A 15601-nucleotide genomic window follows, 5' to 3' on the forward strand; every position below is an offset into this window, starting at 1 on the left:
TATTTAGCTTCTTTGATTTCCAGCTTTCATATATATATATAAAATGAGGATAATAATAAATCCTCTTTTAAGATTTCTGTAAGGACCGAATAAGATACTCCACACAAAGTGTTTGGTATAGTGCCCATCACATAGTAAAATCTCTTAATTATTATCAGTGTTTTATTAGTTAAAGGACAAGTTACTGTTCTCCAGTTATAAATAAAACAAAATCTCCCTCCAAAAAATTTGCTTTAGATAAACTGAAATTCTCAGAAAGGACATAGTAATGTTGGCATTAAGTTACAGAATTCCACTGTAATGTAAACCTAGCATACTTTTATTTTATGTCCACATGCATTTGAAATCTAAATCCTAGCTTCTTCTGAAAGGAGTGTCTATGGAGATGAGCAAGGTGATGAGGTGAGAGCCTAAGTCCGGGACAGCAGTACCAAACGACCCTCTAGGATGCCTGCTGGATGTCAGGCACTGGGGTAGACAGTAAGATATGAAATGAATATCCACATGCTTTGCAGAAAAGGGTGTCACGATCTAGTGTAACCAAAACATGGCAATGAAAGTAAAGGGGACCTTGGGAATGACCCCCAGTCATGACGGGGGGAAATAATCCATGCAGTGAAAGTGACATCTTAATGGGCTTTAAATGATGATGGATGGATGGATGGATGTAAACCAAGTGAAAATTATGAGTGAGGAAGTTTCAAATAAAGAAAATCATATTTCAGCTTGCAGAAAATGAATATACAAATAACATAGGGTGCACAAAAACATGACATCTTTAGATTTGGAATTTTGGTAAATAATTTAGTTGTGGCTGCTGAAGTTGAGAATGGCTGAGATGGAAAACGTGCATGAACACTCCAGGTTCACTGCATGATCTGCTAAAGAGTTTTAACTTGAGCCTACAGGTTACCCAGACCTCCAGCATTTGAGTAACGCCTTCTAGTTCGTTGTTTGTGTGTTTGCTTGTTTTCCCCATATCCACATACCTCTTCTAGTATTCACTTAAACTTTTAATCAATTTTTAGTTTCCTTTTTTAAATAGAGGTGATTGTTGTAAAGTGCTCACGCACCAGTAAAAATCTTGTTGCCCACCCACCGTGGAACCCCTTCCTTATGCAGGAAACACTGCAGTAGGGGATGGAGAGCAATCGGAGTTTTACTTGGGGGAGCGACTTCAAATAACGTCTGAGAGAGAAACTAGTAGATTGTAGGAAAGAAGCAGGACAAGTACTGGTGGCCGGGAGACCAGTTAGAGAGGCTTTTGCTGTGGTCCAGGCAGGATATAAAAAGGGCCCGAACTAAGGCAGGTGGCATTGAGCTAACAGAAGGCAGGATGTAAGAGAATCAATAGGACCTCTTTCCTCTTATATCCCTCATGTGTTCCCTCACTGAAAAATGTGGGTTTTTATAGCTCCCATAAAAGCATATCTCCATCCATAAAGCATAGGATCAGAAGTCTATAAATACAAGCTCAGCAAGAATTCAGCCGGAGCCACGGGCTCTTTCATTCTACAGAGACACCTCAAACTATAGAAAACAGTTCAGATTTATCCAGAGTTCAAGATCTGCCCCTCCAGGAAAGGTGAAATAGGCACCTACTCTGCCAGATTTAGTCAAACCAGGTGGAGAAGAGAAACCCATGCAGATAGTTGGCAGAGCTGACAATAGTTCATTACCCTTTATGTGAAATGGTGTCCACACCTAAGAATAAAGGAATCGCATAAGGGAGGACCAGATGGGTACGTGGCCCACCGGATTTCTCCAGCACGTTCACTCTGCCTGTGTACCTGTCATTTTCAGTCTCTCCAAACCTAACTAGGATCTTTTTAGAATTACCAAAACAGGACTCAGAATTTATAGAATACCTCATCCAGAAGAGTCGTAATTCATTCTCAGATAAAAATCAGTGCTATTCCAAGTGGAGGAGGCTTAGGATACTTAACTTTCAGCCTAGCAAGATGGCTTACCTAAGAGTTCTTGAAAAGTCCAGGGATTTTTTTTTTTCTTTTTATCTTTTGTAATTAAGTACTTAAGACCTGAGACAGTGTGGAGGGAAGGTAGGAAGGTAGTGGGAGGAAAGGAGGAAGGAGGAAACAAAAAATGACCAGGTTGATCCAAAAAAACAAGGACAGGAGCTAAAAGAAATTTAGAAGAAATGAAAATATTTCAGAATCTCCGTAGTGAGGAGGGGACTAGATTTTCAGCAGTGTTGTGCTTATATTAAGGAGCTGAATCAGGGGGCATAGACATGCGATGAAGAGGCTCTGGTCCTTCCATACACCAGTGAAGACCAGACAGCGTCCCGCATTCGTCCCTAAGTCTTAGTAAACACAGGCCATTGCTTCCTCTCCACTGAATCCATACAACACTTGACGCCCTGCCACTGACTCTTTAGGACTTATAATCTTAGTCGTAACCTTTTCATATTTCCAGTTTGGTGCCGACACCATAACGACTGGGCACAGCCCCTGTATTTCTATTTAAATTTTGAGTCATGATAAAAGCAAATGACCTGAACATGGTGACGTTGATCCGCCGCGTCTCTGTTCTGCACATTAGAAAGCAGTTTTACTGAAGGTCATGACGGAAACCGATGAATGCTGGTCCACGCCGCTTTTCAAACATCTGTCCGTCCGCCTTCTGCCGCTTCACTTCTGTGGAAGACCTACATCTGTGCTTGCTTTCACCAAGGAAATCCAAAGAAGAGTTTGCTTTTATGAAAAAAGGTGGAAAGTGAAAAATAATGCACAGCATTTGTTTTGCAGGGAGCTGTTAGAAAGGCAGTGTGCTACCCCAGGCAGCGAGAGCGCCCCGCCGGGCTCCTTCCCCAGAACTACCCCCCGCCCCTCGCAGCCAGCTGCTTGGCTTTGAACTGTGGCTCTGAGCATCTCTGCTTCATCTCCATTTATCGTGGGCATCTGTTAGCAACATGTGTTCTAAGGCACCAGAAAAGCCTCAGAGGCATTCTTTTTGGGGACTGGGAATGCTCAAAAAATGTCCTATAACGAATGGTAATTGCTTCTTTGCATTCTGCCATTTCAGCTTTCGAAGGTTTCATCTTCATGAATGCTCTTTCTGAAGGCCCAGAAAACCTGCATTTGTCTTCAGAAACCTATTCTCCTCATCAGGATTTTCTTTGTTTTTTTGATCTCCCCTCAGATCTTTTGGGGTCTGGCTCTTCGAGGGCCCCAAGTTAACCCATGCTGAACTAAAAGAATCACCTATCGCTTACGTTTGCAGTTGCTAGATTTTGTTGGGAAAAGGGAAAAGGGCACATGCTCACCTTTGAATATAAACTCCGTGAGAACAGGAGTTGGATCTCTCTTCTTAATAGCTGTGTCCCCACCACTAAGCAGGGTACATGGTAATATACATATTCAATAATTATATCTTGAGTTGGATAAATAAACACAAACGAAGGGGTTTTGTTTGATTTTTACCAACTAAGGCTGCAGTAACTGACAACTCCCACGTATTGTGGCTTACAATAACAAAGGTTTACTTCTTGCCTGAACTCTGTGCTCCCTGTGGGGTTGGCAAGGGCTGGGTCCTCTTGTGTCTTCTGTTTCAGGATCCAGGCAGGAGGAAAGCTCCCAGCTAGGGCAATCTAGTCTCCTGGGAGAGTGGGCAAGAAGGAACTGGTGGAAACCCATCAGATGGAGGTCTTACAGAGTTTCCTCTTCATTGCTGCTGACGTTGTTTTGGCCAAAGCCAGCCTGTAGCCAAGCCTGACAGTGGGTTTGGGAAGTAAACTCTGGCTCCAGGGAGGCACTTGTGGTAGTGTGGGCACGGGACCCACCTACAAGGAAAGGATAGTGAATCATTGAGGACAGTAACAGGGTCTACCACAGAAAGGAATGAGGACTTCTGAGAAATTGTAGTTTGTGATTTTCAGCCTTAGCAAAATTGCCTGGTAGCTTATTCTATAAATATGATAAATGAAGTCCTTTCTAAAATTATTTATGTTTTATACATTGAAGTAGTTTGCTGAAGATGTGCTTTATGTTATTCTACACTGGCTTTTCTGAGTTATACATAGTCCAACCAGATATGAGGGAAAGTGGTGTTTAATTAAATGGTTAGGATGGTTGGTAAGAGAGACTTTGGAATGGGAAAACTGGGAGTGTGTACTTTTCTTTCATTTTTGATGGAAGTCAAGCAGCTGCCATTTTGTTTCTTAAAATAGTATGTCTTCACATTTTTCTTTTCTCAGGTTCCAAGGCAAAAAATTTTTCTCTAAACTTAAAAGTTTTTTTTTTAGACTAATCTTCGTTGAGTCCCAACAGAGCGGGTACTGTGATGAGCCCATGGTGCCTTTATTCTATTTAGTCTTCATAATAATCTTATTATTGTTATTATAACTGCAGATGAGGAAACGAAGCCTGTAGAACTTAGCTGAAATCCCACAGAGATACTGTGTAGAGCTGAGGTGACCCCAGCCTTTAGTGGGTGAAAAGTCTGATCTCTTCACCACTAACCGGTATACATGCTAGTCTTACCTTAATTCTCATGCTCTTTTGTTCTCTTCTTCCTCTATCAACTCAGAAGAATAACTAGGTGAACACATACAGATTAAAAAGTCCCACATACACATACTCATCAAATACATGTAGATTGGAAGCGTTGAATATAGGACAATAAGGGAGGCTACCATAACCCATTAGCATTTAAAAAAGCAGAGTAAAAAGCAGATGATGGTATATCTTGGAGTACTAGAAGTGGGGGAAAATTAGAGAAAACACCAAAAGGGCCTTTTATTAAACCTTTAATAAACCTTTATCAAATTTATTAAATTTATTAAACCTTTAAGATTCTATAAAGTGTAATCATGAATTGGCTGTGGATACATGAATCACATATTAAAAAGCATGTTTTTGCAAGAGTTAAATATATAGATAATAATTTCGTTGCTTCTTAGTTTTTTAACAGTCTTTAGTTTAAATTATCAAGTCCCCCGGCCCCCGTATTTATTCTACATACAGACATTAGATAATGACTTCCATAGGGCCTATGGGAACTAGAAGTCAGTCACTCCATTCTTAAAAAATAAGACCTGATCGCAGTTTATCAATGAATGTAACGTTTTATGTTTAATGAAGAACATAAATGACTTAACAAGTAACTTTCCTTGCATTGTAATCACATCTGGCCAGTTTTCCATTTTCCTTCACTTTTCTTTGATTTTCCTTCTTTTTTCCTTCCACATTTAGGCCATATATACCACGTCCTCCTTGAACTCCTAGCTCTCAGTGGTAGTCTGGGGTTTTTTTCTTCCTCTTTTATTTATTCATTTATTTATTTATTTTTAGCATTCTTATTTTTGCCTCTACATTGTAGTTTTATTACTTCTTTATCATTTATTTCACGTGATACTACAGTAATGCCCTTTATGCTAGATTACAAGCTTGTCAAGGGGCAAGGACCACATGGCCCCCATTTGTCTATCTCTGCCTTGGCCTTGCATGTGTAATTCTTGTTCGTCAGAAACCGTTAACTCTGACTCCGGATTAGCGTCGCGTATGACCTGATTTCACAGCCCTCTGCATGATCTCATGTAGCTTATTCCAGCAGTAATAACTCATTCAAGTGCACTGTGATAGAGACGCATTACCAGAGTTTGAGATCCTTCCTTCTGAGCCTCAAGCAGTTGGCCATTCCTTTCTGCCACCTGTCGAGGACATTCTCCCACAGTACGTCTCAGCCTCCCCAAGCTAGACTTCCTCAGTTCTTTCCTGCAGAGGAAGGGCGTACGTTCGTTTTTGCCCAACTTTTAAACGTAGTGATAACCCCAATTTCTGCAGGTTGAAAATTTTTGCAGGTGGAGACTTACAAACAAGTGTTTCATCCCCCGGGATCTGCAAGACCCCAAGACAGGGGTTGCTAGACCCCTGGGATCTGCTGGTGGCTTGCACATTCTTTTTTTTTTTTTTTTTTAAAGATTTTATTTATTTATTTGACAGAGAGAGATCACAAGTAGGTAGAGAGGCAGGCAGAGAGAGAGGAAGGGAAGCAGGCTCCCTGCCGAGCAGAGAACCCGACGCAGGACTCAATCCCAGGACCCTGAGATCATGACCTGAGCCGAAGGCAGTGGCCTAACCCACTGAGCCACCCAGGCGCCCCTGGCTTGCACATTCTAACCCTCTGTACATTCTTTCTTTGTCTTTCCCAACTGTAGGGCCTTAAAGCTGCTGACAATGATCCCACAGCTCCGCCGTATGACTCCCTCCTCGTCTTTGACTATGAAGGCAGCGGCTCCACTGCTGGGTCCTTGAGCTCCCTTCATTCTTCCAGCAGTGGTGGCGAGCAGGACTATGACTATCTGAACGACTGGGGGCCGCGCTTCAAGAAACTCGCTGACATGTACGGCGGAGGCGACGACTGAACTTCAGGGTGAACGTGGTTTTCGGACACGGACAAACGATTTCAACTGATATTCCCAAAAAGCATTCAGAAGCTAGGCTTTAACTTTGTAGTCTACTAGCACAGTGCTTGCTGGAGGCTTTGGCATAGGCTGCAAACCAGTTTGGGCTCAGAGGGAATATCAGTGATCCAATACTGTTTGGAAAAACACTGAGCTCAGTTACACTTGAATTTTACAGTACAGAAGCACTGGGATTTTATGTGCCTTTTTGTACCTTTTTCAGATTGGAATTAGTTTTATGTTTAAGGCTTTAATGGTACTGATTTCTGAAACGATAAGTAAAAGACAAAATATTTTGTGGTGGGAGCAGGAAGTTAAACCATGATAGGCTTCAATACGCTTTTGTTACATTGCATTTGCTTTTATTAAAACACAGAAGTAAACAAACAAAAAGCAAAAACTCATGGAGCGATTTTATTATCTTGGGGGATGAGACCATGAGATTGGAAAATGTACATGACTTCTAGTTTTAGACTTTAGTTTTCTTTTTTCACTAAAATCTTAAAACTTACGCAGCTGGTTGCAAATAAAGGGAGTTTTCATATCACCAATTTGTAGCAAAATTGAATTTTTTCATAAACTAGAATGTTAGATACATTTTGGTCTTAATCCATGTACACTTTTTTTATTTACTGTATTTTTTCCACTTCACTGTAAAAATGGTATGTGTACATAATGTTTTATTGGCATAGTCTATGGAGAAGTGCAGAAACTTCAGAACATGTGTATGTATTATTTGGACTATGGATTCAGGTTTTTTGCATGTTTATATCTTTCGTTATGGATAAAGTATTTACAAAACAAAGTGACATTTGATTCGATTGTTGAGCTGTAGTTAGAATACTCAATTTTTAATTTTTTAATTTTTTTTTATTTTTTATTTTCTTTTTTGTTTGGGGAGGGAGAAAAGTTCTTAGCACAAATGTTTTACATAATTTGTACCAAAAAAAAAAAAAAAAAAAAAAAGGAAGGAAAGAGAGAAAGGGGTGGCCTGACACTGGAGGCACTACTAAGTCTGTGTTTTTTAAAAAAAAAAATGAATAAAAAAACAAGCTTTTAAACTGGAGAGACTTCTGACAGCAGCTTTGCCTCTGTATTGTGTACCAGAATATAAATGATACACCTCTGACCCCAGCGTTCTGAATAAAATGCTAATTTTGGATCTGGTGACTGGTTTGAACTTTTTCTTTTCTACTTGAGCTGCTATAAATTTTGCGAAAATCCGAGGTATTGGAGTTTTGTTGAGAACAACAGTTTCACCAAAGTATGCATTTGTTCTTGGGCCACTCAAAACTGAAACCCTTAGCGTGGCAGCCGTGGCCAGGGCGTGACAGAGAGACTCACCGCGGATCTTACCAGCACAGAAGAAAAACATCCAGAAGAGACTGTGCTGTTGTTGGTATACAAAGGACGTTTGTAACTTCAGAGAACTTTGTATAATTCTTCGTATCACTTAGGCTTTCATTCCTTTCCACTCAAGCTCGTGGCTACAGCGACTCTAACGGGCCTTTCCCATTCGAGCACCCACGTTAGGAAAAGCTTGGTGAAAAGGTAGAGGACTGGCTCTGAAAGACCTAGTATCTCAGGTAATTCACTGAAGCCATTTTCTGCTCGTAGTGAACCCTACTCTGGTACTTGTGTTCATTGACTCTTTCTTTCTGGCTTCATTGAGATATACTTGATAAATAAAAGTGCATATATTTAAGAACCACACCATGATGATTTGATATATGGGGACGTTATGAAATGATTTCCACAGTCAAGTTAATTAACATATCCATCACCTCATATAGTTACCTTTGTGTGTGTATGTGTGTGTGCGTCAGATGGACTGTCTTAGCAAATTTTGAGTATACAGAACAGTGTTAGGCCTATCTAGAGAGTCACAGAGAACAAAAAAGGGAAATGAACCTACTACATGTTGTAAAATTATGAATGGATCCTACTATGATTCAGAAGTGAACTTTAAGAGACTTGAAGAACATTTCACTGTTTTCTATTTGCTTCGTGATGATTATCACACTGGATTGTACTGTTCAGTTAAAAAAACATTTATACAGTATACCTCTTCTAATTAGCTCTATGTCTTTTTGCTTAACATAAAGATTATTTTATATTAGGGAAATTCACTTTTCTATTGATTCACTCTGTAAGCAATACTTTCTTGTTACTTTTCTAATCATTAAATGCCAGAGGTTGCCTCTGGGAATTTCTGTAATGAAACTTACCAAATTTGCTAATTGGCATAGTCTTTTTAAAAATGGATTCTTAGTCTGTGCTGCTGTGCCACTATACACCCAAATGAATACTGAACTATTTTTCTTAATTCAAACACAGAACTTAAATTAGCCTCATTTAGGTAAACAAACACTCCAGATTTATTTATTTATTGTTGACATAGAGTCAGAGATCATATCTAATATATATATATATATACATTTTAAGCATGATTAATAAGCATTCTATAAACTCACAATCAGTAAATATTGTAAACAATATTTAGAAGTAATACATGACTCTATTTGTGAAAACACTTTTCAAAACAAACAGAAAGGAAACCAATAAAAAGTGGAAGCTCCACCCCTACCCTGATAAAGGAATAACTTTCCTTAGCTCTTTGATGTGTAATTTCTAGTTTTTTTCCAATAGGTATCTTTAAACACATTTCCATTAAGATTCTATTTTGTTTGGTTTTCATGAAAGTGGGTTTGTATATTACATATTTTTTGTAACTTGCCTTTTTCACTAAGCCATGTGCCTTGGAAATTTTTCCATATTTGTGTGTGTGTGTGTGTGTATAATACATTTATAATATCTGTAATATATTATAGATATATAATATATAATTGTGTGTATATATAATACATATATACATACACATACATATAAACCTATATATAATTGCTATAGAGCATTCCTTAATATGGACATATGGGTAACTTAGCCATTTCCTTAGTAATTTGTCATTTTCCAGTTTTTTTGCTACTGAAAACAATGCTACAATTAACATTCTTTGACATATGACTTCCCATGGGGTATTTCTCTAAATGAGATGGTTGGAGATGGAAATGCTGGATTAAAAAATGTGGAGAGAAATGAATTAAATATGACCAAAATTATAAGTATTTTAATGTCATTTAGAATTGACTTTTAGCTAAAAGTAGATGAGGTTTTCTAAAAGCCAGCAACAACTTCTTCTGGCAAGGGGATTTTATGCGGCTCAAAATAGTAACCACAAAATGTAAGACAACCTAACCAAGGCCTTATTCTTTTTCTTTGGAAGGTAGTCTTTGAGTCAGGCAACAGTACTGGTTTCAAGTACTCTGAAATGACTGTCACCATGTGATGTAATAAAACCTTGAAAACCATATTTGTGAACGTGGTTTATGGACCCCATCCAAAAACGTGTTTCACTAGCTTGTTTCTAGTGATTTGGATCTCTTCGGTAACATTACCAAAAAAAAAAAAGGTGTACGCAGTGCTGAAATCTCTGTGCAATAGGCTGTTTTCTATGGTAAAATATGTGCATTTTACATTTTAATGAAACAGTCAAGTTGCTGTAATAAAGACTAAACCAACTGACATTCCACCAACACTGTGCAACAACATGTGGACCTTCACCCTCAGCCGTCTTGGACATTACAACATGATAATGTCCAATATGAGGAGCAAGAGATATCTCAGGCTAATTATGACTAATTAGCTAATTACTAATGATTACTAGTAAGACAGGATGGTGATTTATTTTCTTATGTGTATTAGCCATTTGTGCTTCTTTGAACTGTTTTTCTTTTTCTATTGAATTACTTGGCTTTTCCAATTAATTACTAAGAACTTGTTAAATGCATTCTTTTTTTCCTGGTCTTTTGCTAATCTTGTAAATTTGTCTATGGTGTTTTTAAATACTGAAATTTTTGTTTTATGTGGTTTACTCTCAGTATTTTCAACTGTAGATTTTTGAAAAGTTCTTCCCACCTTTAAATTAGAAAGTTATTATCCTGTATTTTCTGGGGTTTTTAAAATTGTTTTGGATTTATTCAGCTCTTTAATTCACTTGGAAATTCCTTTGTATAAGGTAGAAATATAACATTTACAGAAAATTCTAGATACATGATCTGTTTTCTAAATGTCACTTGTTAAAAAAATCCAACCTGAACCCAATAATGTGAAATAACATATTCATCATCCACACAATTCCCACTAAATGTATGTTCCGAGATGATTTACAGTGTTCCATTGATCTTTAATTCCTGCACAATATTAAACTGTTATTCCAGACCACCAGCTGGATTAGCCACTCCTTTCTTCTATTCAAAAATGTTCTATATTCTTTCCCACATTGTCTTTTGTGCATAAATTTTAGAAACACCAAGTTCCTTAAAAAATTTTACTGGAAATTTTATTAAGTTATGAAAGTTAGTAGTTTTCATCTATTATCCCATCCAATAAGATGTGAATCTCTCACTTTTCAGATCTAATTTACACTTTCATAGAGTTTCATTAAACATTTTCTCACACTTTTATGATTTTAATTAATATAATGAGTGAGATCTACATTTCACAGCATTGTCTTGAATAAATTCTTTTACTGCTGTAGTGGAAATTTTTCTACTTTTATGTATTTATCTTCTATTTGTCTTACTTTATTCCTCTATTAGTTCTAATTGCTTTTTGGTGATTCTCTTGGATTTTCCTGACAGATAATCATGCTGCAAATCATGACAATTTGTTTTCTCTAAGATTAATACTTAGTTCATTTTCTGTGTAGTTAATAATAATGATCATAAGCATTTTGCTGTTTCTTACTTTTGGAGGAGGGTTTTATATATTTTGTCATTATATATAATACCTACTGTAGACATAAATATATTTCATGGTATAACTGGATTACTTTGAGATTTTATGAGTATACATACTGAATTTTATAAAAAATTTCTATATGCCTTTGGTTTTCTAATATTGAACCAAACTTTTTTGGAATAAACCTGGCTTGGTCATATGTTATTCTTTTTTTTTTTTTTTAATTTTTTTAAAATTTAACTCCAGTGTAGTTAACATATAGTATTATATTAGTTTCAGTTGTACAATATAGTGACTCAACAACTCTATACATGTTACTCAGTGCTCATCATGGTGAGTGTACTAGTAATCCCCTTGACCTGTTTTACCCACGCCCCCCCACCTACCTCCCTTCTAGTAACCATCTGTTTGTTCTCTAGAGTTAAGAGTCTGTTTCTTTATTTCTCTTTTTCTGTTATTCATTGTTTTGTTTCTTGAATTCCACATATGAGTGAAAACATAGGGTATTTGCCTTTCTCTGACTTATTTCATTTAGCATAATACTCTTTAGATCCATCCATGTTGTTGCAAATGTCAGGGTTTCATTCTTTTTTATGGCTTAGTAATATTTCTGTGTGTGTGTGTGTGTATACCACAGTTTCTTCAATCATCTATCAATGGACATTTATTTGCATTGCTTCCATAATTTGGCTATTGCAAATAATGCTGTTATAAACATAGGGGTGCATGTATCTTTCTGAATTAGTGCTTTCATATTCTTCGGGTAAATACACAGTAGTGGAATTACTGCATCATATAGTAGTTGCGTTTTTAATTTTTTGAGAAACCTCTGTACTGTTTTCCACAGTGGCTGCCCCAGTTTGCATTCCCACTTACAGTGCAAGAGGGTTCCTTTTTCTCCGCTTCCTTGCCAATACTTGCTTTTTGTGTATTTTATTTTAGCCATTCTGACAGGTGTGAGGAGATATCTCATTGTGACTTTGATTTGCATTTCCCTGATGATTAGTGATTTTGAGCATCCTTTCCAGTTTGTGCCTGTTGGTCATCTGTATGTCTTCCTTGGAAAAATGTCTATTCATACTTTTTTTTTTTTTTTTTTTTTTTAGATTTTATCCATTTACTCGACAGACAGAGATCACAAGTAGGCAGAGAGAGAGAGGGGGGAAGCAGGCTTCCCCTGAGCAGAGAGCCCGGCATGGGGCCTGATCCCAGGACCCTAAGATCAGGACCTGAGCCGAAAGCAGAGGCTTAACCCACTGAGCCACCAGGTGCCCCTATTCATGCCTATTTTTAATTGGATTATGTGTGTGTGTGTGTGTGTGTGTGTGTGTGTGTGTGTGTGTGTGTGTGTTGAATTGTGTAAATTCTTTATATATTTTGGATACCAACTCTTTATCAGATAAGTCATTTGGAAATATCTTCACTCATTCAGCAGGTTGTCTTTCAGTTTTGTTGGTTGTTTCCTTTGCTGTGTGCAGAAGGTTTTAATTTTGGTGTAGTCCCGATAAGTTTATTTTTGGTTTTGTTTCCCTTGCCTCAGGAAATATATCTAGAAAATATTGCTATGGCTGATGTCAGAGAAATTACAGCCTATGCTTTCTTCCAGGATTTTTATGGTTTCAGATCTCACATTTAGGTTCTTAATCCATGTTAGGTTTATTTTTGTGTATGGTGTAAGAAAGTGGCCCAGTTTCTTTCTTTCTTTCTTTTTTTATTTTATTTTTGCATGCTGCTACCCATTTTTCCCCACAACATTTATAGAAGAGACTGTCTTTTTCCCATGGCACATCCTGGCCTCCTTTGTTGAGAATAATTGACCATATAATTGTGGGCTTATTTCTGGGCTCTCTCTTCCATACCCTTGATCTTCATGCCTATTTTCGTCCCAGTACCTTGCTCTTTTGATTACTACAGCTTTGTAGTATATCCAGATATCTGGTAATGGGATACTTTGAGTTTTGCTCTTATTCAAGATTGCTTTGGCTGTTCAGGGTCTTTTGTGATTCCATACGAATTTTAGGATTGTTTGTTGTAGTTCTGTGAAAAAATGTTATTTTGATAAGGTTGCATTAAATCTGTAGATTGCTTTGGGTAGTATGGACATTTTAACAATATTAATTCTAATCCATGAACAGCGACTATCTTTCCATTTGTTTGCATCATCTTGAATTTCTTTCAGGAATGTTTCACAGTTTTCAGAGAACAGGTCCATTGCCCCTTCATCGTTTGTTCATCGCTATTTTATCATTCTTGGTCTGATAAAATTGGGATTGTTTTCTTAATTTCTCTTTCTGCTACTTCATTATTAATGTATAGAAAAGCAACAGATATCTGTACCTTGGTTTTGTATCCTGTGACTTTGCTAAACTCATTTATCAATTTTAGTAGGTTTTTGGTGAAGTTTTTAGGGTTTTTTATGTATACTATTATGTCATCTGCAAATAGTGAAAGTTTTACTTCTTCCTTACCAATTCCTTACCAATTTGGATGTCTTTTTTCCCCCTTCTTCTTAACTGATTGTTGTGGCTAGGACTTCCAGTACTCTGTACAATAAAACTGGTGAGAATGGATATCCTTTCTTGTTCCTAATTGTAATTTGAAAGTTCTCAGTTTTTCACAGTTGAGTCTGACGTTTGCTCTGGGTTTTTCATATATGGTCATTATTATGTTGAGGTATGATCCCTTTCAACCTACTTGTTAAGGTTTTTATCATGAATGGATATTGTGCTTTGTCAAATGCTTTTTCTGCATCTGTTGAGATGATCATTTCTTTTCTCTTTTTGATGTGATATAATGTGTAAATTGTTTTGCAAATATTGAACCACCACTGCATCTCAGAAATAAATCCCACTTGATCGTGATTATAATATTATTCTTTTAATGGGCTGATGAATTTGATTTGCTGTTATTTTACTTAGGAATTATAATTCATATGTGTCTTCCTTGTACTTTCTGTTTTTGTTTTTTTTTAATGTTCTTGCTCAGTTTTAGTCTGAGATTTAGGTTAACCTCAAATAAAAAATTAGGAAGACTGTCACATTTTTCTGCACTCAAATTGTTCATATAAACTGGGATTATCTATTTATGAAAATTTTTAGAATTCTCCTACAATTTTACCACTGTGGTGATAAATTTTCCCTAATAAGAATTGGTGTATTCAGGCATTATGCTTCTTTTTAACCAATCTTCACAATTTACATCTTCCTGAATAATTGTCCATTTTATGTAACTTCTAAAAAATTTATTCATAGAATGTTACATACAATATTTTAAAGATCTGTTGTATAACTTTCTCCCTTTTCTTCTCTTGCTTTTTTCCCTTTTTTTCTTCAGCAGAGCCGTTAAGAGTGTCTATTTATTTTTCTGTTAAAAGAACCAGCTGTTTTATTTATTGATATAAAATATTCACTTGCTTAGAGGGCATACATTTTTCTAACTCTGTAACTTTTGTTTTCAAATAATTGGTGTTTTATTAATCTTTGATTTATCAGTTCCTGAGAGAGGTTTACTAACATTTCCCACTAGTGTTTTGGATTTGTGTATTTCTAGGTCATACTGATATGTGCTTAAAACTGTTCTATCCTCAAGTTTGGATTGCAGATTTTATCGATGGGAAATATCTTCCTTGGCAACTTCTAGTGCTTTTGGCTCTAAAATCCATTTTGTCTGGTATGAATATTTGTATATCCATGCCCGTCTTTCTTTTTCTTTTTTTAGCATTCGCCTGAGGAAGCTTGGTGCGTCTCTTTATTGAAGGCTTTTGGATAATTTTGCCTTTTGTATCTCTGGAAACAACATATTAATTTAATTTCTTTTTACATTGCTGCCATTTTCAAACAGGCACGAAAACAGAGGACTGGCCAAAACATCAATCTTCCATAATGACTTGGTTTTTGCAGTTCACTTTCTTTGCAGTCAGTAACCTCCATTCATGTATTTTTAGGGTGACCTCCGCGGACTCGGCATGTGAAAAATCACTCTCAGGAATCACTCACACTGCTTTTTAGGGTATCTCCCAGCTACCAGCATGTGAATTGACCTCAGTGGTGTAAAGAATAGTAAAGCCACGAAAAAGCCAGGTTTCTTTCCCTCCTCATCATACCTGTAGCTTTACAGTTAGTTGTTTATTTAAAATCCACTGTGTTATTTTTCCTCATTAGGAGAAAAAAGTTATCATTTTCATATTTAGAGGAAAAACTGGAGGACCAAACCTAAGAGAGTCATACTATCTTGCTGAACTCATTCAGAATGATAGTGACATAAAACAAATATAAAATGCCTGGTGGTATTTTACCATGTGTTCTACAACAAACAAATGAAACCCCTCCTTCCTAGAAAAATGGCATTTCATTGACCTCCATTAGGATGGCATTTGAA

At 36.9% G+C, this 15601-nt stretch overlaps 1 protein-coding gene across 1 annotated transcript in view; it reads left to right on the forward strand.

Annotated features, from left to right (window-relative positions):
* Positions 1-7591, forward strand: part of CDH2 (cadherin 2) — a 211525-nt gene extending 203934 nt beyond the window's left edge. The window contains exon 16 of the mRNA XM_032309845.1: positions 6179-7591. Coding sequence (XP_032165736.1) covers positions 6179-6385 — 207 coding nt within the window. The 3' untranslated portion in view covers positions 6386-7591. The remainder of the gene's footprint in view (positions 1-6178) is intronic.
* Positions 7592-15601: the final 8010 nt, after the last annotated feature.

Source organism: Mustela erminea, chromosome 13 (genome assembly GCF_009829155.1).
Source record: "Mustela erminea isolate mMusErm1 chromosome 13, mMusErm1.Pri, whole genome shotgun sequence".
NCBI classification, from domain to species: domain Eukaryota; kingdom Metazoa; phylum Chordata; class Mammalia; order Carnivora; family Mustelidae; genus Mustela; species Mustela erminea.